Genomic DNA, 27,661 nt, shown 5'->3' with positions numbered 1-27,661 from the left:
GTCAATAGCACTGAACCAATTTCTTGTTTTATGAGCAGCCTTCTCTGTCCGCGCTCCGCCTGTGTTCCGCTCCCTCTCCGTCCTACTTTATAGCCCATTTATTTTCCTTCTTCACGTTAGGCGAACAACCAGACTGAAATCTGGTAAGCTTCCGTGGCTTCCCTGAGATCATTTTCACGGAATGGAAAAAGCTTCTGCAGTGCACGAACACCGAACGGCGAGTGGCAAATGGCGCAGTGTTTATCAAAACAAGTTCGGGAAACAAGGTGGACACTGTAGCATATTTAAGCTACAATGTTGCAAAAGAGGATTTAAATTTTTAAACACATTTTCCGGGGAACCCATGAACGCTTCATAGGCATTATTCCAGTCGAGCATATTAATAGTAATGTTCTTGAAAGCAATTTTAATTTATTGAAAATGTTAATTTATCCGCAAGATTAACTGCACTATTCATGCCGAGCTGTTATATTACAAGGACCTCTTGGAGGCATTTGAAGAAGCGCGAGTTAAATCGCACCGTAGTAAATGTGCGCTAGTACTAAACAGCGCACACCTGGCCTTCGTGAGTCACTTATACGTGGGCCTCGAAACATCGAAAGTGTCCACACCAGAGCGCAACATGACGTGGCCAGGTGAAAAAGCGGTAGCCTTTATTTCTGTGCAGTGGAGCGAGCCTGTGCGAGCCTGTTCTCTGCAGGGGCCGTATATGGGACGAGAAGCCACGAACGTGGGGCCTGAATCGTCGTCTCAGTGACGCGCATATTTTCCAAGCCACCTTCCTGTTCGCACCCATAAGGTAACCGCGCCGCCACCATTGTCTCTGCTCCTTCCCCTCTTCACTAGCATCCGGCGCGAAGTTCATTGTTTGTTCTGGGGAGAAGGTGTCTCCTCCGAACGAAAGACACCCGCAAGGCTGCTCGCGCGGCACGAAAACGACAGTTTTACGCCTACACGCACACCGACTGGCCAAACTGCTTCGGTCTCGAGTGGAGCGACAAGCGACGGCTTCTCCATGTCAGCGCACGACAAGATCGCGGCCTCGGCATCAGGTTCCAGCCCCGCGGGGACGCTTCTGCTCCTCGCGCTGGTCACCGCAGTCCTCGCAAAAGTCGTCATAGCCTTGGCCAGGTGGATTCGAATGTACTGGTGCCTGCGTAACATGCCTCAACCAAAGGAGCGGTGGCCGTTCTCTCTCGCCATCGACATGTGGCAAACCCTCGCCAAAATGGACCCCAACCTGGAAGTAACCGCAAGTAAGGAGAGATAGGAAGCCTGAAAACGCGCGGAGCTACGCTGTGATCGCAGCTTCACGCGTTTTCTTGCTCTTGGCGCGAAACTGCTCTTCTAGTCTGAGAAATTAACGCTCACGCAAGCTATGCGGTCTGCAGTGTAAAACGGTGCAGGTGTATGTAACTTCATGTACACAAGCGCTCAATATCAAGCAGTACAGAAGCCAGTTAACCGTTTTCAAGCAAGGAGTAGCCTTAGCACATTTTATTCCTACGAGATCCAGAACAAGCGGTCACTACTGGGCGTGTAGGGAAGAAATTTGCAGCCACTGAAGTGGACGAAATAGCGAGCACAGTAATCGCTTTCTGTTGTACTGCATTTCGCAACGCTCCTTTTGCTTTGTGAAGAGTTAAAGATACTCATGTTAAGCCGGCAAAGTAAAATGAAAACGAGGAAAAGGCACCTAGTCGTGCAGTGCATGGAAAGCAACCTAACAATTTCACAATAACCTCAATCAGGTGCATATTTGCCGGCTAACAAAATAAAAATACATGGCAGGTTCTATGAAGTAAAGAAATGCCAGCTTTCCTCACGTATTTCTTAAGATGCCTTAAGTGTGCATTTGTCACATCCTCATTTGTGCTTGTGAGATGATACTCAGCTGCATAAATTACAGGTAACCAGTTTCTAAGCCTGTGTTCACCACCATATAAGCATGGAAGAAGCTATATTGCCTGAGATAAAGATAAAACTCACACTTTATGCTTTGCACAGTATCTGTTGTTATTTTTTTGGTTTCAGTGTGTAATTATGGTGACCTGCTGTTTTCGTTGCGGTCAATGTGTATTTCTTATTTTGTTGGAGGTTGAAGAGATCCATTTATTTTCGAGAACTGTCCCCTTCCCTCCATGTCCATACGGCGCGGTTCGGGTGTCCATCGAGGTGTGAGACAATAACTGCGCCATATCATTTCCTCAAAAACCAAATTTCAGTTTCTGAAAAAACAAGGACGGGAAGAGAAGAAAAGGCATACACTTAGCGCATACTTGCAACCTTCATTCCAAAAATTAAAGATAGCCGTTTTAAACGCTTGACAACCCCGCTTTACATATCACGCATATCTATAGAGACCTCGTTTTTACGAAGAGTTTTCGAAGACGAACGAATTGCTCCAAAACTAAATTCTTCAAGCAGACAACTTTTTGAAGCCCGATTGACGGCCTCATTCAGCTTCACCGGACGGTCTAAATTTCTACTGCGACTGCTAAAGAGAAAAGGAAACAAAATGCGCCTTCGGGAGCAGTATTCTAAGGCAGTGAAGGCAGGGACCACCTCACGGGTACAGCTGCGTCACAGCAGAGGTTGCACATGCCCAATTATGTCCAGGTACGCTCAACTAGGTTCAGTAAAGGTGAGATCATTGTCCTTGAAGCATAGGCGCGATACTTTGCCGCATCTGAGACAAGAAAATTTGACAACCGAAAGAACCGGCCATGCAGATTTCAGATTTTATGCCTATTTTGGCAATGGCATGCAGGCATGCCACAATTACTGATGTCAATCATTTTTAAACCGCACATTCAAGAAGCCGTATCTTTAATTTTTTTCCGAAAACAGTGTACGCTTGTTATTTTGCACAATACCCAAAAATCTAAATTATAGGCTCAACATTCTGCTGTTTTCATGCATGAAACGCAGGAATATTCAACTATTTTGAAGAAATGTTTAAAACAATATACGACCAAGAAGTCACCATTGCGTACTACGGCCCACAGCCGTTCCTCATAGCCACGACACCCAAGGCCATTGAAGTAAGTGCAAACTAATGAAACAGATTTTTTGCATCTTTGTTCTCTAAAGATGGTGTTGTGAGAATTAATGTTTATTTTCTCGTTTACAGGTGGTCCTCACTAATAGTCATAACTTGAACAAAGCATTTTTGTACCAAATGATGAAGCCTTGGATAGGAAATGGAATACTAATGATGTAAGTACTTCCTGCCTCTAAGCCACACCTTGTCATGCGCCTGCTCTAAACGGACGTTTCGGACTTTGAAACAGAATGGGACAAGCTATAGTGACGTTTTGAAACGGAGTCTTATTTCTGACCTGCACTTTTGTCATAGAAATAGCGATTAGAATAAATTGGCTTTTTTTTTCTTATGCGGATACATAGCCACATAGCTGAGCGTCCAAAATGAGAACATACGAGTGTGTCGTTTTCTTCTGGTGTACAACTTCCAGCAGACTTACCTAATTAAAGTGCGTGGACGGCTTTCTCTTGAGAGTGGAGAGAGCATTTAGCGGTGCCTAGCAGAGTCAGTAAGTATTTTAACGCAAGCAGTGAACGATTGACACGGCAAGCACACGAGACAAGCGAAAAGTTGCCTCCAGAAGAGAGCCTGAGCCAAAAGCCTCCATGTTATTAGGAACGTGCTGGTCTGACCAAGTGTGCTGAGAGCGGTACGATTTTTCAGAACATTTTGAAAGTAAGTGTTTAAAGTGAGATAACGAAGGTAAGAATTTTATTGATACTATATCTGCTTTGTCTGTAACTTCAGCGTGCATGACCCAAGGTATGCCTCATCCCACGTTGTAACTGTTCACTAATTATTTTTTTTGTTTCCTCTCCCATTTCCCCGACCATAATGTGAAGGGAGCAAGCATGTTTTTCTTTTCTGCGTTGTTGCTCTTTAAAATTCCCGACATTTTTTCTTGTTTACATGCCTGTGTGGATGATGAGGGGGATGTTTCTTGAACTGCAGTGAGAAAAGCGCGTGGCGAAGCCGTCGCAAGCTGTTGACGCCAGCCTTCAATTTTCGGGTGATGGATGACTACGCACCGGTCATGAACCGCAAAGCTCGAGAAATGTTGCGCAAACTGGACGCCGTGGGAACAGACTTTTTTGACGTGCTGCCCATCGTTCGCCTTGCAGCGTTTGGCATACTTTTTGGTAAGAATCCGCATGCACAGAGTTTTTTCTGCTCGCTGAGGTCATCACACGTTTACAATGCGATCCGGAGATAACTTTGGGGCTAAGCAAATAATGTGAAATTCTTTGTCGCTGCATTTCCTCCTTTTTTTTTGTCTCTGTGTCTGTGCCGTTTACTTACGCAACGTTTACTTACGTTTCCTTACTTACTTAGCCTGTTCTGTATGCTTCCCACATTCTTGGGCGCATCTTCGGCGGTAGTGAAAATCATTTAATAAAAAGTTTGTAGTGAGGGTGACTTGTGGTAAATTATCTTCCGTAGTTACAGGGCTAAAGACAGGACAAGAGAGGACGACAGAATACAGCGCAGTGTTCTATGCATTATGATCAACGTATGTGTTACTTTTTGCTTTAAACATTTAGCGCGACAAAGACAGGGCAAATAGACAGAGGGCAACTTTCCAAGACGCTGATGTAATACAAACATACATACCTACATACACACACACACACACACACACACACACACACACACACACATACATACATACATACATACATACATACATACATACATACATACATACATACATACGTACATACGTACATACGTACATACATACATACATACATACATACATACATACATACATACATACATACATACATACATACATACATACATACATACATACATACATACATACATACATACATACATACATACATACATACATACATACATACATACATACATACATACATACATACATACATACATACATACATACATACATACATACATACATACATACATACATACATACATACATACATACATACATACATACATACATACATACATACATACATACATACATACAATAGCTAGATCCTAACAGAGTCTACCATGGCTGTGAAAGCGGCAAAGTAGGTCGGCCGTTGCTATTTGTCCTTTCAGTTTTGGGTTAAATTTTAGTTTGCAGAACACACTCGCTCAAATGTGCTTTATTCACTCCCATGTGTGAATGCACACTACAACTGCACTCCCATGAAATGCATATTTTTCCTTGGTGCATCGGTGTTTTTTTTTTTTTTTACGGCCTTGCGAACAACTTCAGCGATATGCGTAATTAGGTAAGTGTAGTTCGGCATGTTTGCTCAGAGAAAAACGGTTAAATGAAAAACTGTTTTAAAATTTTTTTATAGCTGCTAAACAACGATTTGTTCCAGACAAATCGCCCGATAATCTAAAATTGAATGCGTAATTCTAAACCAGGAAGCATTCGCTGAAAAGTATCAGGCTGCACTTATTTAAAAAAAAAGAAACACGATGCATGTTTACCGATGTCATCAGGCTCCTATTTCTCTGCCCTTTCCTTTGCGTTGGTTATTGTGGTTCTGGGCCAAAGTCTATAAAATGTGATTCGAAGGGGCGGAAAATCCATAAAAAGTGATTCAGTACTAACAGAAAACCTCAAACTTTTCAACGACATCGAGGTGCACGAAGCAGAGTGGGCCCAAAAAAGAGGTGAACTTTCCAGTTATGCTGCGCATATAAATGTCCTGTATTTTCTTCAAATGACGAATCGGTATCCTCCAGGAAGCACCTACACGTTTCAACCTTGGCTGTAGACTTACGTTTACATAAAAAATGTCCCATTGCTTGAAAGCAGGCTGATTATGATAACGACACCAGCAATTTTCGTCATTCTAAGTGCTCCTCCTCAGCCGCACCCATTAGCCAGGGACTGATGACACAGAGAACGTGACGCGTGCCTTCTGTATCCTACATTACATTTTTGTTCACACAACAACAACCCTAGAAGGCGGTGAAACGTCGCGACCTTGTGCCAGTTACGCTCTGTCGACGGCGAAAATGAGGGCGGACAAATACTATAGAAACCCCTCGATGTCTGATCCTCGAATGTGATGAAATCTCTCGTCGTCTACTTGCCGCTTCTTTCTCACAAACCGGCGGCTTGTGTGCTTGATCATTTATTGATCTGGATCGTATCAGGCCGTCGCTAAAAGGTCGCTAGCTTTGAACAAAAATAAATTCGCATGTGCCTTGAAAATAATTAAGCCCGCTGTTAATAATTCTAGTAAACGCGGAGGTAAAGGCTGGAGAAAATTTCTTATATCATTGTGCATAATATGTATAAAAAATTATATAGTGCGTGCAAACGCCATATTCGCGGCACGCAAGACAAAAAAAAAGCATTCGGGGTTTTTTGCCCGTACAGTGCAAGCGAAGAGCGTTGACAGCCGAGGCGCTGCAAATACTGCTCGGAGCCTGTGCAGCACACAGACTACAGATCATTAAAGTGCTCGAATTGATCTCTGAATGCGATCCAAAATTCATGGCGCAGATTTCGGTGGCTGCTGCCTTTCTACATATGCATGACATAACGAGCCCCTCATTTCGTCAACCTTGCCTTCCAAATACCTGAACGGGGGCCTCGGTTCTGGCAGTATTGATGCCATAGGTAGCATAATGTGGTTCTCGCACTGCTTCAACTCACCGTTCGATCATGCTTCACGGTTCCACGCGACACTCGCATTAATACAAGACTTACTACGTCCGCCGCTACGGACGAGGGTAGCGCTAGTAAACATTATCAAGGTTAGCATACATACAAAATAAATACTCGCGAAAGTGAAAGACCGGACAGCCGCCACCGTAGCTCAGTTGGCAGAGTACCGGAGGCGGAATGCGGAGGTCGTGGTTTCCGATTCCACCGGCGGCATGTGGTTGTTATTTCTTCTACTTTCTAATCAATTATATTTCAGCAGTAAAATGAATGCACAGTTCCTATTCATCAATGTCAAAAACTCTAACAAATTAATACATTTTCTTATGCTTTCCTAGGTTTCAGTGGCTGTTGGCTTCCTTCGAATGCATATCAACAAGATTGTGTGAAGCGAAGGGTGCCGGTAGCAATCGACGCTCTGAAGTAATTGCTAAACTCACTGTCTGACACTGAGTGGTTGTTTGTGGAACTTTGTTGTTTGTGGAATTTCCCGTTATGAACATTCAGGCAGCTCGCTTTTTCTTGTGTGTCATTTAAACATTCGCTTCTAACTTGGTTTTATCCGCAGCTACTGCTCTCCAATATTAAAAAGGTTTACACTCGGGAACCCCAAACTTGTAAGAGCCCTGCGTTCAACAGCATTGTGGCATGTACTCGACCTAGATTACGTTAGCTGTCCGCAGGGCCAGTTCATCTGGCAAGCGAGGTGCGAAATTGGAAATCTCTCAAATTTATTTTGAAGCGACACGTCTACTTCACATCCAAAATTGTAAAATTGGGCCATCGCTGAAGCCTTGACCTTAACCTTGAATAATAAAAAATTAAAAAACATGGCTGCGATAACAGACCAGCTTCGCTGGCCAGTGAGTGCATCAGAGCACTATGATATCGTCGATTTTCTTTTTTTCTAAATATTGTATTTATTACAGTGAAGCAATGCGCTACGTACATGAACTATGTACAAACCATGAAAAAAAAATCGCAAATCAACGCAACGCATAACAAGAAACACCTAAACCAAGAGCGAGAAAAACCGCAACAAAGAACACATCACTACTTCATCATGATAGGACACACCTAAGAAACAATACACCAGAAATAGACCAACGAATAGCACAACACTGGGAGTGCTTGCTACTCCGGCTCAAACTCGTTTGGGCATGCATTCCTTTACATAAACAATCATTCTGCTGAAATCACACCTTGTATTAAACAGCAAAATCGTCGTCTTCGTCAACTTCCATCGGTGGTGCGAGCAGGTCAGATCAGCTCAACCTCGTTCAGAGCTTTACCTGAGTCTAATATTGTCGCCAGACGTGCCGATGACCCAGCAAAACAAAACCATGAGCCAATCAGGATAAACACATGCTCTCGCACGTCTGCTCAGTTTAACCACGTTAAAACCCTGCGATTTTTTATTAGCACTGTTATTTACATTAGAGTAGGCCAAAAGCAGTAAGGCATAACAAAAAACTGGCTGAACTTAGGAAAAGCACAAGTTAAACAATCGGCATGACCCGGCGATTGGGCCGCGGCAGCGGCAGCTGCTTTGTTGCAGACGCTTTCTACGCTCTCTTTCCAGCACGGTCCTCCTAGGACCAACCTAGTCCACAGCGGTAGTTCCGGAAGTTGAGGTTCGCCCTCTGCACATTGTTTCCGGCGCCGCTACCGGCCGTGCGAGGTCTGCGTCGTCCGCCGTTCCTCGATCTGGCCAGCCACCGATCGGCTTCTCGCACGGAGGCGAACACAACTAGGTCTTGTCGAAGGCTAACCTCACGAGCACGACAGTCATTCTCTGCATCACCCAAAGCAATGCAGCGCGATAGCTGGTTTTTCGGTTGGCTATTTTAAAGGTATAGTGTTAAGGCTCCCGTTCGGCAGAAAGTCTGGCGTCGGCGTTGTGAGTGAGAAAGTAAGTGGCCCACCTGCCACCGACGTCACATAACCTTGTGACGTCATCTCAACCTGCTCGCCGTGGCAGGTGGCAACATGCCCACAGGATTGCGAGCAAACTGCTGACCGTGGGAGGTCTCAGTGAAATTAGCGATTGGTCGCCATAGGTGGCACCTTGGTCCCACAAGCCCCACCAGTGGTTGTGTTTGAAGCAGCCACCTGCCGGAGCAGTGGCGTATTGCTTAACCGCTGCCCCAAATCACCAGGATTGGTATCAGGACTCGCCAATATATGTGAATGCAAAGAATGACTGAGCCTGCGAAGTGGCATGCAGAGAGGACCCCAGGCCACTGAAGGGACCCATTGACGCTATCGCGTCATACACTTAAGGTGGAGCCCCTCAAGTTTTTCTTTTTTTTCGGCCGCCCGCTGGGAGTCTTGATTGAGCACCCTCTCATCGAGCAGTTTGCTTCCGAGCTGCAGCCGCTCGGGAACAGACACAGAGCAGGCTCACGTCGCTGATCGCCTTCGTGGCTCCGACAGCGAGCGGCGGGCGGCATCGCTGCGGCCCTTGAGCTTCAGATCTATTTTTCTCTCAGCAATAGCATGACTCCCTTTTCTCCCTCTTCTTGTCTTCTTTCTCCCTTGGCCAGCCTTCCTGTTTTCTTGTTTCTTTTTCACTTCTGGCCTGTGTTTTTTTTATCTTTTTTTTTTCAATATGTCTGTCGGCAACGGTGTCCCTCTGTTTACTCCACCTACTTCCCTTCTTTCTCCCATCGCCGTACCCCCAATCGTTAACGTATCTTTCGCTCCTGGCCGCTTCATATAGTGACCTTGAAGGGCTTCATCCAAGTGACAGCTCGGGGTGTACTCTGTATAACGGCTGTTTCCGTAAAAACCTGTATTCCGTGAAACTGCCGTATTAGTGACCTCTTTTGAGCGCGAGCGCGTGACGGAGCTCGTGAAGCGAAAAAGCCGGCGTCGTCGTAGCCAGATTCTAGGGCTGCCGCGGCTCCGCCGCGTCGTTAGTGTGGTAAAAACCTTTCGCAAGCTCTCCACTTTCCGCGGAGGCCACCACGAACGCTGTGAGTGTCACGTCACCCTTCGTCCTTGAGGAAGCGGAGTCGAAAGTTTTCATCGGGCGCGGGGTGGCCTCTAGGAGCAGTCCGCAGTGATGCCGCCATGTGGATGAGAGTGATGCCGCCATGTGTGTCTACGAAGTTCTCTTTAAGTGATCAACGCCAACCTCTTTGAACATCCCGCGATTTCTGGCTTCTTATCTCCCCGGCAACCACAGAACTTCAACTCGCTAAACCTAGCAGCTGGTCAAACTCAAAAGCAATCGTAAAATTTACGGCATTTTATCGCTGCAATTTTGTGGTGCGGGCATCTTGAGAAAAATAAAAATTTCTGTCCGCCATTCGTTTTTTCCAATGTGAGACACAGTGAAGCGGAAACGACGAATTGGTGGTGAGGAGAGCGGTCTTCGCTTCGTTGGATCCCGCCATGTTTCCGGAGCCTATTCGGCGTTAGGGGATTGCGCTATTAATCAGGTTTTTAATACGAAAGCATTTCTAGGCTATGTCAGCGGTGTCGTGTCACCAAAACGTGTCGCAAAACATGTCCGCAGCAGTTGTGACGTTCTCAGAAGAGGTAGCATCAAACAAGTGATTGTAATCGAAAGATGATGATGTGAAGATGCTGCGCAAAAAAAAAAAACATTTCGATAGGTTGATAAGTTAATAATTATAGCCGAAAATGTCGAAAAAACGTCGAAATAGCGCGGGCGTCGATGAAGTGAGTGGACAGGAAAACAGCCGCGGACGGCAAAATAGCTGAAAAATCGGCAAAAGGATGAAAATAAAGTTTGAAATGAATTGAAATATATTTTATGGGTGATAATTAATGGAACAAAAAGTTTCGTTGTCATATAATAATTAGTTAATTAATTATCAGCAAATCTATTGGAACGTTGAATGGGCTGGATGGGAATATAGTAAGTGGACGGAAAAGCAACCACGGCTCCATTTGAAAAACCAAAATGGTTGATTGAGATTAAAGAAGGTATAATGCGAGTAAATAAATTGATCTTTAATTAAAGCATAATGTAATTAAGCTAATTCAGTAGTGAAATTAATTAACAAACAAAAAATTAATAGAGGCGACGAGTGCAGAGGAGGCGGCAATGCTTTCGCATTCTCCCAGTGCGGGCCGCCGCAGTGATCTAATTTTTTGTTAGCTTCGCTCACAAACCCAAAGACCGAAGGAGCGCTTGCGTACAGCGCACGCGCAATGGCACTCAGCTGTCTCGCTATCCCCCTAACCGATAGGGTCACCCTATTCTAAAATTCCCTATTGTTTGCTGTGAGCACGGTCAAGTCTGTTTCTTCTGTTTTGCTGGCCTGGCAAAGACAATAAACTAGGACTTGCAGATGTTTGCGAGCGACTTATTGTTCCGCATTGAACCATACCTGAATTGAACCATAACCACTGAACCAGCGCATTTTTCAACTTGCAGTTGTTTATGAACGCGATTTTTTGCCCTTAAGTCTGCACCGTAACAATAAATATTTCCGCCGGTCCCTCCTCGGGACGATTCTGCTTTTCTCTTGTTTAGTGTCAAAAACATAGCCCGTCAGTACTCACTGCGAGCGCAGGATGAAGTTTAAGAGCTATACTTTTCTACAATACGGAAGATTCGGTCATTCTTATCAATACGCTCATACTAGCATCTTACAAGATTCCACACTTGCCTCAGAATAAAAAGTGATGCCCAGAAAGCTGGACTTCTGTGCTGCGCAGGCGGCTGCTTGAATAACGGTGGGGATGCGCTACATTGCCATATTGCGCAAATGGCCACGGCAACCCACCTCTTCTTCGCAGGCGTCGATGTAACATCGCCAAGTTCACCACACCCTAATTAAGGTACCAAAAATATAGAGAAAAGTACCGGAAAGATTAGCGCTGCCGAGACGCCTTTATTCTAGCTCTGTAGCTGCCGCTCCTCCCACGCTCTGCTATTCCCCCCCTCTTAAAGTAGGTTCTTCCATCCTTCCTTCTGGCGACAATAATGGCTGTCGACGTGAAAGAAAAAATTGCTGCTGGCAGTTCAGCACTGCTCGCCCTGAAATATTTGCGAAAGCAAATATTTTATTGCATTAGGTGGACACCAACGCCGTGTACCTGAAAGGGCGTTTCCTTTTCTTTCCTGATGCGCGCAGAAGGAAGCTGATGAAGACGACGACGTGCAATGCACAGCGCGAGAGTGTGATACAATTTAACACGAGGCGTGATGGGCTGAGCATTTGGTAGCTGAGCAGGTTTGATTTCCGTGCAATAAAAAAAAAAAGTGCAGCGATAGCTTAGAGCTTTCGTGCAGTAGCCAGCGAAGTTGATCTGCTCGCGCCGCCACGGGTTCGAAACCCAGTCGCCGGAATATTTATTTTATTTCTCCAGGTTGGGCAATGTCCTTTGAATCAGTCTCATATATTTCTCGCCATTTACCGCATCACATGGCTAACTTTAGATGCTTCACCACACACCCACATTTTCCAGGTTATCATGCCATTAGTGCTTTCGCACCAATATATAAAGAGTATTAAGTGGTTGACGAAGTCCCGGACGTAAGTCCCGCGAACACACACCGGATCCTCTCTGACTTCCTTTTAGACTTCCTTTTTTTCTTTTAGCCCTGCCAGCAAGCAATATGAAGAAGAACATTCGGGGCCCTGTAGGCAATTGAGAGTCGTCGCCGCGGTGGCTCAGTGGTTACAGCGCTCGGCTGCTGACCCGAAAGACGCGGGTTCGATCCCGGCCGCGGCGGCTGAATTTTGATGAAGGCGAAATTCGAGAAGCCCATGTACTGTGCGATGTCAGTACACGTTAAAGATCCCCAGGTGGTCGAAATTTCCGGAGCCCTTCACTACGGCGTCCCTCATAGCCTGAGTTGCTTTGGGACGCTAAACCCCAGTAAACCAATAAAAAAGCAATTTAGAGTGATTCTGCTTTAACTTTTCACTCTCTGAACAAATGGATAACATATTTCCACGTAATTATGTACACGTCGCAAAGGATAGGTGTCCAGAGATGAATCAAGGGTCAAAATTATATTTGAGATCTTGGCACTCTATAAAGAGTAGCAGATGTATTCGTGGTGATGAGGAACAGCCGTGAGTCAAATAATTCGGTGAACTGATCATTTGGAACTTACTTTATGATGTTAAGAGAAGTACAAAAGTGGCTAACAAGTGAGTGAATGAGCTCCACAATGGAATAAGTTTGAATGTTAAGGGGTATTTTTGAGGTTATTTCTATTCCAAACATGTTAACGTACGGGCCGAAATAAGTGCGACTGCGATATTATTGAAGCACAGAAAATCTAAGAGTGGAAGTGAAGGAGTAAGGTAGATAGTTATATCACACCCAGCTTCCCCCTGATTTGTATACATAAGCTCCCAGGCTCACCTAGACGACGTGACCACAGACAGGACATAATCAAATGCGCTTGCTTCGCCATCCCACCTGTTATATGGCTCCGTCTAAAGTGTAAACACTGTTTTAGGACATAAAATGCACGCGAGAGGTTTCGGTTCTCACGTTGTGCATCTACACGCCATTAGACCCAGAAAACGTCCCTCATCCTGCAATAGCACTAAAGATAGCAAGAAATAAATCTCTCCTCGTGATTCGAGGATAGGCGCTAGACAGCGGAGGTTACTCTACGTTCAATGATTACTGCTCGGGTTGAAATACGAAACAATTTGCCGAAACATGACATTTTAAGGCGAAAGCCTTTAATGTCTCACCGTTGTAAGCAGCAGTTGTCGACAGAAATGTCACGCTTTTCAATTGGTCGAAACGGTCGTGACGTCACAGTGCGCGAATTTCAAACGGGGCCAATTGTACTTTGGCTAGTAAACCATGCAACCAATTGAAGGGATCGTATAGTGGTGCTCCAAGTAAGTGGGACTGAGCTTAGTTAATTGCTTATATGCTCAATTAGCCTAATTACCTTTTCTAGCCAGGCCATATAAATAAATAAAACCGAGTAGGAAATTGGTCGAGCTCGGGAATCGAACCCCGGTCTTCGGAGTGCGAGACGAGCATGCTACCCACTCCACCATGCCAGCTCGATGGTTTGGGAAGAACAATGGTGCGTCTAGTGAATACGGTGTCTTCACTCACTCCCATCCTCCTCCCTTCCCTTCCGGCGAGGTTTGGGTGTCCACCGAGATATCAGAGACAGATACATTTCCTTTCCTCCAAAACCAATTTACCTATGAGTGAGGCGTAGAACCAAATGGGAGATGGCGTTCTATAGACTCCCTGGAAGCATTGAAAGACGCTGTCGCGTTCCACTCTTAGAGGCGAAGCTTAACATCTTAACCACAGATCAGTGACCGCACTTTAGGTCAAAAAAGTGGCCCCCTGAATTTTGACGGGTGTCCATCGAGATATGTGAGACAGTTACTGCGTAATTTCCTTTCCTCAAATACAATTTTCATTTTCTTCATTACGGGTCATCTTTGTCTTTCTTCTTCCACTCCCACTTCCTCCCTTCCTCTACGGTGCGGTTCAGGTGTCCACCGAGATGACAGAGAATTACTGCGTCATTTCCTTTCCTCAAAAAGCGTTCAAAGGGCCAGGCATCGCGCCGAACGGGTGGTGGCGTTCCGTGGACTCCCTGGCAGCGCTACAACACGCTGTCGCGTTCCACTCCTAAAGGCGAAGCTTAAGCGTCATTAATTACCAGTTAATTAGTATTCAAGCACAAATCAGTAATTAACCATTAATTAGTGATGTGTCATCACTTAGTAATTAGTACTTAATTACATGTGACGCCGCCAGTGCCACAGAGACAGTCAAAGTGTTGCGGAAAACGCTTTCGCCTCTACGCACTTTAGACAGCCAAAGTGCCCCCTGAATTTTTATAGACTTACGTCTATGCAAGCAAGTCTCCGTGAGCAAATCTTCGTGAGTCCGCCGAGCTTGCGGAGTGCTAGCTGCCTGCGGGTGGGACCTTCTTCTGAATAAGGACTCCCGCCGTCAGCATTGCCATTGGCATCGCTGTATATCACAAGCAAAGTTTCCGCGTTCGCATACCGCTTGCTGATAAAGTTGCCCGGGTTAGCGCGAGCCCGCAAGGGACCGTCTGCCGCGGAGAGGGCGCTCTCTGGAATGCGCTATATCCGGTCACGTGGTCAACACGCGCTTGTAAACAATGGTCATGAACGAGGAATGGCGCATATATTCCTCTCACTTTTTTGCCCCGAGTTCAGGGTCAGAAGTTTCGTTCGGGATGAACTTTCGTTTACAACAGCCTCTGTTAAACTCCTGAACTCACGGACATAAAAACACGCCTGTAATGGCACTCACAACATGTCGGACATGAAAATGCTGCTTGTACTGAAAGCTTGTGCTTCTTTCCGTCTTCTAGAAACCGCCCTCGGGGTACAAATTGACGAAGCGGAGGTGCAACGAACACGCCTGCTTGAAATAAACGATGAGTATGAGCAAAGAACTGCGATAGCGCTGTAATTACTAATGAACTGACGTTCATGCTTTCTTGGTTAACAGGATTGGTGCGAGTGTAATAGCAAGGATGTTGAATCTCATTCACTGGTGGGATGTCATTTACAACATGACTCGGGAATCAAAGGACTTCAAGAAAAATATCAAGTTCATCCACGAGTACAACAGCAGGGTAAGCAAAGTAGGCATTGTTATAAATAATTAATATTTGATTCTTTTCTCGAAAGCCTCCCTTCTTCCCTTATTTTTGTGCTTTATTCCCGATACCGCACCTAATAATAAAAACATTTGAATGGAATCAAGATTGCAGCGGACAGGTAGAAGTTAGGGAGGTTAAAGAAGGGATAACGTGGAGTCTAACTGTTGTTCCGTTTTCTTATTTTGCTGTTCCCTATTTCTCCGATATTTTCAGATCGTCAAACAAAGGATAGCAGAGTACAAGGTGGGAAAAGTGGGTGCCGACTCAAAGAAGTCATTCCTAGACATTCTTCTTCACATGCACATGGTGGATGGCACCTTAACGGAAGAAGAAGTGAAGAATGAGGTTACATCCATTTTTATCGGAGTACGTATCCCTCTTCTTACGTTCATCGAAAAGCCTGGCGCTGATAGGCCAGCGCCCTAGAATGTCCTTCCTAAACCGTATTTTCAGTGATATAATACTAAATGCTTGCTTCAATTAACAATAATATTTTCAACGTCACTGAAGAGAACAAAACGCAGCGCCGCAAAGCAAGCCACACGAAAAAGATGTGGTTATGCCCCACCATGCGAATGCTAGCCCAAGGAGAGTTCAGAAAGTGTGCTACTAAGTACATTTTATTTCTGCGCTAAGTTGATCAAAATGCATTAAGGGTGTGTGTGATTTGGGCTGGACGGCGTCTTCTTTCGTTGTTTCGAGGAAGCCCGCTTGTGAGGTACTGCCGTGGTATTTTGGCTGAACTACGGAACGCATTGGGCAGAGATGATGCTGAAATCTCACACTGATGTGCAAATGGGCGAACTAATGGTTGAAGACATGAATTCTACGGTGTCGGACGCATAGGGATTAATTGGAATGCACAGATGAACGCGGGAAGGGGAGGAAGCGCATTAAGAAAGGAGAACATAGATGGTCATAAACATAATAGTTAGTCAAAAGCTAGGATAATCTTCATTGACGTCACAGGTATATACCACTGACGTTAGTTTTTTTCAAAAATTTTTTTCATTTAAAACAAAATCTACAGGAATCAAATGCGTATATTATACGTGTTTGAATGTGCTTTGAACGTGTGCTTCCTAGAGCACAATAAAGTTGGTAACGTCACTACAGACGGCCATCTGGCGTCCCATTGCAAAAAATGTGACGCAGGAGCACCCTGCCACCCCCTGTTCGACAAGACAGTCATTTTGTATCGGCACCATAACCAACTGACAGAGAAATCAAGGAAGCCTGTGAGATAGCACGGGCAGGAGATCAATGCGTCAGCGGACCGTCTGTGGCATTATCGAAGAAAGAGCTCGATTTCATAGCATGACGGCATGTAGGATTTTGTTATGTTTCTCCATGTTTCTTCTTCTTTCTGTCTCCTCTATCAGTAGTGTATATATGCTCCTGATCTGCAATAAATCCGCTGTGTTCAAAGTTAGCGCTTGTACCGTCTCGTCTTTGTCTTGCGTTGTTCCCGCGCTATGATTACTGTGTTACAATGAATTACCAACCTGTCCAAGCCTATTCTTTTCTGTACATTACCACAATAGTAAGTCGGGACGAGTATGATCAATAATAACGCAATTAGAAAGAAAACGTCGCAAGAACCCAGTCATACATTCGACCTGAGAACTGCATGGAAAGTACAGTCAGCTGTAGATAATGTGCGTCCGTTTTCGGTTTACAATCTTGCTCTTAGCGAGAAGCACAGTCCTACTAACCACTGCTTCGAAGATGTAAGATGTTCAGAGATATATTCTCGTTTATATCGACATTTTTCGTAATCCCACTTCGAAGTCTATTCAATGATAAACGTAGACACAATTTTGGTCTTGTTTAATTGAGGACCTTTCCGTGCACTTTATATATACGTAAAGGCTTCTTCAGCTTGTCCGGCTTTTTAAGCAGGAAAATGCACGCAGTAAATATACGCTCCGCATAATATTATAATGCAATAATAAAGCACAGACAAGCCCGTGGATGAATCATAATATGGTCTTAGGCGCTCATTCATATAGTGGGAATGCTTACGAAGGGCTGCTATATACGGTCATTTCCTTTTATCGATCTCAAGCGTTCTTCGTTTTTCTTTTTAATTTAATTCGGCGGCATTTTAGGTTTGTGAACTTTCAGTCTTTCGAGTACGTCTTTAGCGCCAATTTAAGGCTTTTCCGTGCCCTAAAATTCACCCGAAGTTATGACCTTTTGGCATAAAAAAAAAACGCTTTGTAAGTATTTCTAGTTTGTAATCTACAGTCCTTACACTCTTGAGAGCACTATTTCATCTCTGACTCATTTATGATGAGGAAGGCTACGCACCGCTTCGTCATTACGCTGTTCGAACACAATTCTGTCAGCTTCCATGCAAACTTTTACGCCATGCATGGTTAACATTTGCGCCTGATTCACCGTTATTTGCAGCCGTGTAACAATCGCTTGCACATATCGAATCCTGCCTAAATCATTGAAAGTTCTTGTGGAAGAACAGTGTGCTAGTTCTTTTTGCGAAGGTTTCCTCTTTCCTCATCAAATTGCCTTCGTAATATATTCCTCTCACAAGGTGAACTGGTGTCATTTGTTTTAAGTCGGAAGCCACACCTTCAGCTACTGCTGGTGCTAAATCTCAACCTGTTTAATTTGGTTGCATCGTTTTGGTTGCAGGGAAAGTGTGTGCGAAGAAAAAGAAGTATTTTCCCGGTCAAGAAACAACGTAGAAGTAGTGGCACAAATCCTATTTTCCAGCTCGCTGGCACTGACTTTCGTTTCCGTGCTTCTGACACATTTTAAATGTATACATTTTAAACTGAGTCATGAATCGTTGTTTGAATTCAGGAAGCAGAAATGTTGCTCGCCGCACGGATAATTTGAAGAGATCTTTGATCACCACTGCAACTTTAAGAATATTGTAAATAGCAGTCGTAAAATAGCCTTCCTTACTTCTGATAACTTATAAATTAATGTTTAAAACACACGAGCACCTTTTAAGACCAAGCAGGGGAAGGAAAAAGAAGGCCTAGTTATGACACACATGAAGGACGCACATGAAGGACGCACATGAAGGAAGGAATATGAGTGATTAGAAAGCAGCTGCCGGTGCGATAAGAACACGCGACATCCGAATTTCGCGTCCGGTACTCTACCATCTGAGCTACGACAACGGCTGTCCTATCCGCTGGTTTCGGGGGTATTTATGTGGCATGCAGCGCAACCTGGGCAGTGTTCCCCAGTGACACCCTTGTCCATAGCGGTGGACGTAGTACGCCCTGCATCACCGCTAGTGTCACGTGGGACGTGAAAGAACGGTCAGGGCAGAAGCTGTGCGAGAACCCTCTCATGCTACCTATGGCATCTAGACTGCCAGAACCGACGCCCTCGTTAGGGTATTTAGCAGACAAGGGCAGGGAAAAAAAGAAGAGGGGTTCGTTATGAGATACACCAATGAAACCAACAACGACACAAACCGAGGAGCATAGGCAAATGTCTTTTTTTCATATTTGGGGTGCTCATCAATGGGAGATTAACAGTGCAAATATTTATTCGCTTAAAGATAATTGATTATAAAGCAGTAGAAAAAACAACCAGAGGTTGCTGCTGGGGTCCTAGCCCGCGACCTCCGATTTCCTCATGCGGGGCTGAGGCTGTATCAGTACTTGCTGTTTTTTTCTGCTGCTTTCTTCATCTTTTAAGAACAAAAGCTATTCCTGACAAGTGTAATTTTTTTTGTCCTTTTATAGGGCTTCGAGACAACAGCAAGCGCTATCGCATATACTCTTTTCTTGCTGGGCAACCATCCCGAGGTACAGGCGAAGGTGCTTGAAGAAATCGACAGCATTTTTGGAGACGACAAGGAGAGAGATGTCACCATAGAAGACCTGAAACAGCTCAAATACATGGAGTGCGTGTTCAAGGTACGTACGTTTTGAAAAGACAGAATTTCGGATATATTTTGTCGCGCCGTCTAGTCGCCGTCCTTCAGTTGCTAGTGTTTCAGCCGGGCACGAATACAAAATATAGACGCTAATTTTTTTCCTTTTAGAATGCGTACTTATTGTTCTCGAAATGAAGTGCAATACTAATGAATACGCCATGCCACCATTTCTCTGGGTCTTTGCAGGAATCCATGCGGCTTTATCCTCCGGTTCCGTTAATTGCCCGCAACGTGGACGAGGACATGAAAATTGGTGAGAGAGAAGCTTGTTTTAAATGCGCAAAGCAAGAAAGTTGCAGCTCACATCGGGGAATCATTGCGAGTTAGCGCGCTAAGTGTGATCATTAGCGCTCGGGTAGTACAATGACAATTGTTTTCTTTCTACCCCCGGGTCATCCACGGTGTTCAAAAGGTAATAAAAGGACGGAGAGGAGCCTGAGGTTAAGTTGGTGTGAAGAGAGGCCACTTGACCGCACACTTTACACTGGCGAGGCAGCACATGTTAATAGATGCCTTATTTTCGAGTAGTTCTGTTTGCAAAAAAAAATTCATTCGTATTTTTGTTATTGGCCGTCCCTACCACGAAAAACTAAGGTTATGCCTGATGTTTCTTCCTGGTGTCACACCAGAAGGTTTGTCGCTGCATATTGCAGATCAGCGAAAAGCAATGAATGACGGAAACATTTATGCACATTCAGATCTATCAATAAATAATATAAGATAATATGATCCTAAACAAAGCCGGACTTTATTCTGAGCTGGAAGTAGTGTGCCTGCTATTTATATATATATTTTCAATCACTTCACATATTGTTGTGTCCCCTTATTGTTTTTGTGTGTGCGTTACCAGTGCAGTGTTCCGTCCTAACGGCCACTTGCCCCTCTTCGCGCGCTGTCGCCAGATGCCCCCACACGGTGCGCCCCCGCATCCTCCTCCTGTTTTGGGAAGCCACTCCCTTTCGTGGACGCTTCTCCGCTCCCTCCTTCCTTCGGGCGGCCAGTGCGGCTCCTGCCTCGGTCGACGCTGGTCGCACCCTCATCAGCTTTAAATAAACAAAGTCTTAAGGTACCGTGTGCGTCTTTCGCTGCATTGAACACAGCACCGGACACGACAGTGGCGACGAGAAAGTGGATTCGACCCGCGCTACGCAACGCTATTGACAAGCCATGGCTACGCGAGGGTTTCCCAATCAAATACCAGAATTCAACGGCTCATCGTGGTCATCGTGAGTTGGACGCCTTCAGTTCTACTTTGAAGCTAACAACATCACAGACCCAGCCTTGAAGAGGGCCAACCTGCTGACGCTGTGCGGGGAGCAGACCTACGACACTGTCTGCGCCCTTATTCAGCCAAACACACCAGCGGCAGTGTCTTACGACGACATCGTAAAAGCGGTGCAAAAGCACTACGACCCAAGGCCATCAGAGGTCTACAGCCGGGCTCGCTTCCAACGATGAGATCAACTGGGAGGAGAAACTGTGAGCGCCTACGTAGCCGCGCTCAAGAAGCTCGCTGCCGACTGCAATTTTGGAACGCTGACCACAACAGCTACCGGGCAGGAAATGGACGCAGCTTCTTCTGCTAACACCACAATGCTTCCCTTGGACGTGATGTTACGCGACAGATTTGTGTGCGGACTGAGTGACGAGTCACTGCAGCAGTGCCTGTTCGCTGAGAAGGACCTCACATTCAGCAAAGCTTACGACATCGCCATTCGAGCGGAAAGCGCCGGTCACCAGCAGAGAGGGATTCGCCGGAACACCGAGCCGGTACACCAAACAAGCAACCAGGTGCGCAAACCTTCTGTTGTTGTAAAATCGGTCAAAAAGGCACAACGCTGCTGGCGGTGTGACGACCAACACAACCCCCAGGGATGTCGATTCCAGACAGCTACGTGTAATTTTTGCCACAAGCGAGGGCACATCGAAAGAGCTTGCATTACGAAGCGGAGACTTGCCAAGACAAAGTCCCAGCCTAACCACAGCGTCGACGCGGCAGAGAATACGCCGCAGAGAATACGCCGCGATCTGATCTCCATGGAACAACATCAGCAGCACCATCCTTGTTGTACGACCTGAACACCATGAATCTCGGCACGCGACCGAAGATTTTTACAGAAGTAAGCGTACATCACCAGCTGATTAAGTTCGAGGTGGACTCCGGCGCGGCCTGTACTCTAATCAGTGAGGACACGTTCCGAACTTCGTGGCCATCTGACGCACCAGCCTTGCAACAAGACGACACGCACATGCGAACGTGGTCAGGACAGAATCTGCCACTATTGGGCTCTGCCAACGTGCAGGTTAACTACAACGGCCAGGCACATACGCTACCTCTGCTTGTTGTGAAGGGCTCAGGATCAAGCCTTCTAGGGAGAAACTGGTTTTGTTCATTAGGCGTGACGATATGCGGCATACACCAGACGCCGAGCCAGAATATGGTTGAGCAACTGCAAGACAAATACCAAAGAGTATTCTCGGAAGACATTCCAGGAAACGAAGGGCCCCCGGTCACACTGGAGTTGTTGGACAACGCGAAACCCAAATTTCTGAAGGCCAGGCCGGTGCCGTTTGCTCTCCGGGCTTCAGTTGAAAAAGAGTTGGACAAACTGGAGCAGCAAGGTGTCATCGAGCCGACGCAACATTCACAATGGGCCACACCACTTGTGGTGGTTCGCAAGAAGAGCGGAACCATACGCCTCTGCAGAGACTACCGGAGCACCGTTAATCTTGCGACTAAAGCGTTCTCTTACTCGCTACCAACACCTGAAGAAGTATTCAGTGTATGACGTGGCGCAAGAGTCTTCAGCACATTGGACCTCACCCAGGCGTATCAGCAGCTGAAGGTGAGCGAGTCAACTGCTGAATTATTGGCAATTAACACACTGAAAGGCTTGTTCAAAGTCAAGCGACTGCCTTTTGGCGTAGCTGCAGCCCCGGCCATATTTCAAAAATTCATGGAGACAGAGCTTCAGGGCATCCCAGGAGTTTGTGTCTACCTTGACGATGTCATCATCAGTGGCACTTCTTCTGAAGAGCATGCAGCCCGCCTAGAGCTCGTTCTCGAAAGGCTGGCAAACGCTAATTTGTGCATAAGCAAATCGAAATGCTGTTTTGCGGTGCCAGAGGTGCTATTTCTGGGACACCGAATTGATGCGGAAGGCATTCGCCCTACCGAGGACAAAGTGCGAGCGATCACAGAAGCACGAGCTCCAACAAACAAGCAGGAGCTATAGGCTTTTCTCGGACTCTTGACGTTCTACGACCGGTTCTTGGAACAAAGTGCTACCGTGGCCAACGACCTATACCAACTCCTTCAGAAAGATGTGACATGGATATGGTCGCCACGCCATCAGCAGTCATTCGACGCCCTGAAAGATCTGATTCCAAGATGTACAGTCCTCCACCACTACGACGAAAGGAAGCCTCTGCTTTTGGCTTGCGACGCATCTCCGTACGGAGTCGGCGCAGTTCTGTCTCAAACTGACGACCAAGGAAGGGAAGCTCCCATCGCCTTCGCCTCACGTACGTTGTCGCAAGCAGAACGCAACTACGCGCAACTTGACAAAGAACGGCTAGCCATCGTCTACGCGGCGACACATTTTCATCAGCACATTGCCGGCCGAAAGGTAACCTTTATAACCGATCACCGACCGCTATTGGGCATTCTGGGACCACAAAAGCCTATGCCACCAACTTTGTCTCCGCGAATGACACGTTGGTGCATCAAACTCTCAGCGTCCGACTACGATCTGGTCTACCGCAATGGGAGTAAGCATCAAAACGCCGATGCGCTAAGCCGCCTGCCACTTGACGCAACTGTTGACGAACCGTTTCCTCCAGGAGACGTTCTGATGTTCGAAGCACTGCCAGAACCTCCGCTTACAGCAGGCACAGTTGCAGCATCTACGCAGAAGTGCGCAGCTCTCAGGCTAGTTTACACAGCTGTTCAACAAGGCAACATGCACAAACTCAAAGGGGACAACTTCGACGCTTACCGCAGGAGAGCTACAGTGTTGAGCACCCATCGCGGCTGCATCATATTTGGGTCCCGAGTTGTGATTCCGAGAGAACTACGCGCACAAGCTATGTCTCTCATCCACGCTGGACATCGGGGCATCGTTGCAATGAAAAAGTGTGCCAGAAGCTACATGTGGTGGCCTGGCATAGACAACGACATCGAAACAGTGGTGCGAGAATGCAAGCCTTGTCAGAGCAGCCGGAGCGCCCCGCCGAAAGCTCCTGTCCCATAATGGGAAAAGCCAGACACATCCTGGCACACATTGGACATTGATTTTGCAGGACCAATTGAGGGCCACACTTTCCTTGTGGTCGTAGACGCCTACACAAAGTGGCTTGAGATAAGGCAAATGGGACAGATGACTTCAGCAGCAGTCATTGACAACCTCCGATCACTATTTGCTACGTTCGGCCTGCCACGCAAGGTGGTATCGGACAACGGAACACCGTTTGTGTCCGCGGAGATCCTCAAGTTTTATCGCGACAACGGGATCTCATCAGTTCCATCGGCCTCCTACCACCCAGCGACAAACGGAGAAGCTGAGCGCTACGTGGCCGAGCTAAAACGCGCCCTTGAAAGAGATCAGACAGGCTCACTGCAGCGCCGCTTTGCGCGCTTTCTCTTCAAGCAGCACACGACGGTTCAGAGCACAACAGGCCAGAGACGTTCCGGGAAGAAAAACCAATTCCGCGCTGCGGCACGCTTAATGAGGGGCAGCGCGTCCTCGCCCGCCAGTTTCTCAAAAAGCCACGCTGGGAAGAAGCTACAATTGTCAGACGCATAGGCCTGCGCTCTTGGCTCGTCAACATACATGGCACAGTAGCACGCCGACACCTCAACCAGCTGCGCAGATTTACGACGCCGTCTGAGAGCCGTCTGGCAGCGGATAAAACGCGTGCACCATCTTCCCACATAGCCTGGCACCTCTCCCCGGAAGAAGAGACTTCGCCCAGGAAAGACCTAGCAGACACAGCGAACAACAGCCAGCCTACAAGTGTTTCTCCCCCGAGCGCACAAAGCCAGCGCGCCTCCACGCGTGAGCGCCGACCACCTGCACGCTACCAGGCAACTTTCTAAGGGGGAAGGAAGTGTTGTGTCCCCTTATTGCTTTTGTGTGTGTGTTACCAGTGCAGTGTTTCGTCCTAACGACCACTTGCCCCTCTTCGCGCGCTGTCGCCAGATGCCCCCACACGGTGCGTCCCCGCACCCTCCTCCTGTTTTGGGAAGCCACTCCCTCCCGTGGACGCTTCTCCGCTCCCTCCTTTCTTCGGGCGGCCAGTTCGGCTCCTGCCTCGGTCGACGCTGGTCGCACCCTCATCAGCTTTAAATAAACAAAGTCTTCAAGTACCGTGTGCGTCTTTCGCTGCATTGAACACAGCGACCGGACACGACACATATGTATGGACATTTAGCTCTCGACAGCTTTCGTTTGAGCGGTCGAGCACTGTCGCCATGAAGATAGCGGCAATAGAGCGTCACGTGACAATCCTGAAGAAATCGCATGAACAAAGTTTGGGAGTCGAGTAACGGCCATCTACGCCACCAAGCCAACTGAAAATAACCGCGCTTCTAAAGTTAGCTATGAAGCAAAAATTGTCGCCGATACTCACGTGCAGTCACGGGCTTTGCTGACTGCGGAGGCCAGAGAGCAGTAAAAACACGTTATGATTTCAAGAACGTTAGATAGCGAGCTCTCCCTGTTTTACTTATTCCATCTAGCAAGTGCCTTGCCCGGGACCTCAGCGACGTCCGAGGAAGAAAATATGCTGAGAGCAAATGTCTCTTAGGTCACAATGCGCCTAGTCGCCACGGTATTAACATTGTGAATGTCGACGCCGTTATGACCAAGCGACGTGAGAGCATAAAGCTCAGCGCTGCAGCTTTCGTACTGGCGAAAATAACGGGGAATTTTAGAGCGAAAGCTCTACTTCACGGCCTACGCTCCAAAAGCCGGCCCATCGCTGAAGCCTTGAGCTTGAGTAAATAAATAAATATTGCCACGACTGGGATTCGAACTCCCGGCGACGCGAACAGATCCCCTTTGTAGGCCCCTGCACGAGAGCACTATGCTATGCCGCAGCCGAACACGCCTCTTGTTAAACTGCAACACAGTCTCGCGCTGTGCATTGCACATCGTCTTCGTGAACTTCCATCTCCGGCGCGAAGAGGTCAGATCAGCTTCACCTCAGTCAGAGCTTAACCCGAGTCTAATATCGTCGCCAGACGTGCCGACCACCCAGCAAAGCAAAGCCATGATCCAAACAATCTAAACACATTCTTTCGCACGTCTACCAGGTTTAACTACGTTAAAACTTTATCATTTTATTTTTTGTTTACGGTGACGGTTCGCACTTTTTAATTTATAATTGAACGCTAGACGGTATAACAACTATGCCGCAGAATGCGTCATTTTACGTTAATATCAATGTGACAAACACTGTTTTTCTTCGAATAGTTCGAACAAGAACAAAAAATACTCCGGTATTGTTTTCCTATTATCGCCAACATTGATCCTTTCTAATACCTTTAGTTTGGTTTCCTGTCTTTCGCTAAAAAAAAGGAGAATAATTATTTTGCCTTTCTTCTCGGCTACGACATTTAATGATTGGTTGTGCTCCATTCTGCCCCCACAACTGCGCCCACATTCATGCACACCTCATTATTGGACCAGAGGCGTAACATTCTCGAGAGCACGCGTTACATGCAAGGAAGTCCCTCATTCGGCTTTCGTTTTATTGGTCTGAACGGGTTCCGCAATAGTTGTGGCCATCCTTTTGCACAGTTCCGATGACGCCTTGGCTGCCCGCGAGTAATTCTACTGATGCTAAGCCGCTATTATTGCTTATCCGAGTGACAGTACTTTTATTCGTGCTCGAGAGGAGCTTTGGAGCAGTTCATTGTGGTTCGCGTTGCCAGAATGAATTTGCCCGATCCATGAGCGCTTGATAAATAAAAATTTACTCCAATAGCTCGAAATAGTTATGCTACGCGATCCAATTCAGGGTTCGCACGTTGCTTGAATGACGTAATTTTCGCATTCTCAGTTAAGTCTTATTTTCAGCGCGATCCTATGAAAACGGGTTGTTGACGTGCTTCTGCGTAGACGCTGTTCTGTATTCAACTTTACAGACTTTACATTTTGTGTTGACTTTGTTTAAATCTTTTTCATTGTTGTGTATGTGCTGCTCGACAATGCATTTATAGAAGAAATGCTGCGCACAAAATGAAATTAGCTTTTGTTTTCAACATTTCCTACCTCACCATTCCTTGGTCCATTACAGGAGAGTACACTGTGCCCAAGGGAACTGTTGCAGTGGCAGGCATCTACTTCATACAAAGACATCCAAAGTATTTTGAAAAGCCGGACTGCTTCATACCCGAACGTTTTCTTGACAACAAAGAAAAAAATCCTTTTCTGTACATTCCATTCTCCGGTGGATTCAGGAACTGCATTGGTGAGTATCAGAAAGAAAATATATAAAAAGTTCGAATTGAAGAGCCAGTAGAAGGTGATTGGCTTATCAAGTGAATAAAACGAAGCCTCAACTGTCATTTCAATAAGATTCACACTGTATCAGGACGAATAGCACAGCCGATTTTCATCCTTGCCCACCAAAGAAGAATCAAAAATTGGTTTCATTTATGAATGTTTCGAAATATGAGAGTCGTCTTAACAAGCTTTATGCTACCGGACCCCAATTGTCGGTTCGAATAACCCAAAGTTTGAAGTAAGCGAATTCACTTTAACTAGACTCTGCACGATGTGAAATTTCAGATGCATCTTCTGCAGTTTCTTCACAGCTTCTTGTTTGTTCTACTCGAAACCTCCTTTATTTCTGCGGTCAATAGAATTCAGTAGTCACTGTGAATATTTGGTGCCACTTGGTTTTCAAGCAAAGGAAGTGTCGCTTATTTTTCCTTCAAGCCTTGTTTACAGTAATCAAGAGAAGAAGTGGCAGTTTGAATATGCGCAAGTGCAAGTAGCTGCTTCTTTTTTTCGCACCAGGGCAAAGGTTTGCCAACTTGGAAGAAAAGATCCTGCTAACACAGATCATGCGGCGTTACACCATAACCTCCAAGCTTCGAATGGATCAGCTGCAGCTATCCATTGAAGTGGTACTCAAAGCAACCCAAGGCATGGAAATCCAAATCAAGCCACGAGAACAGGTGAAGAAAGAAGCGGAAAGTGTCACAGGAAACGCCCAATCTCAATGAAAATTTCTGCTGTGGACGCCCACTTTGACACATGAGGAAGGGCGCAATACTTGAACGTGCTCAATTATAACCACTGAACAATTTGAATACTATTGTAATTTTTTACAACTATGACTGCACTGGAAATTATTTTTTTTGTTTATAGAACCCTAACTTTCATTAAAAGCGGTTCAGAAAGATCA

At 46.1% G+C, this 27,661-nt stretch overlaps 1 protein-coding gene across 1 annotated transcript; it reads left to right on the top strand.

Annotated features, from left to right (window-relative positions):
* The first annotated feature begins 894 nt into the window (after window positions 1-894).
* Window positions 895-27,661, top strand: LOC149351774 (cytochrome P450 4V2-like). Its single transcript, XM_089577086.1, has 11 exons — window positions 895-1,256; window positions 2,932-3,044; window positions 3,134-3,219; window positions 3,998-4,185; window positions 15,028-15,097; window positions 15,168-15,294; window positions 15,535-15,687; window positions 19,050-19,223; window positions 19,430-19,496; window positions 26,546-26,719; window positions 27,271-27,661. The coding sequence occupies exons 1-11, from the start codon at window positions 1,016-1,018 to the stop codon at window positions 27,477-27,479; spliced, it is 1,602 nt and encodes a 533-aa protein (XP_089433212.1). The 5' UTR covers window positions 895-1,015; the 3' UTR covers window positions 27,480-27,661.

Source organism: Amblyomma mixtum, chromosome 3 (genome assembly GCF_055824585.1).
Source record: "Amblyomma mixtum isolate Tamu chromosome 3, ASM5582458v1, whole genome shotgun sequence".
NCBI lineage: Eukaryota > Metazoa > Arthropoda > Arachnida > Ixodida > Ixodidae > Amblyomma > Amblyomma mixtum.
The sequence above is the reverse complement of the archived record's forward strand: the minus strand, read 5'-3'. Positions and strand labels throughout refer to the sequence as shown.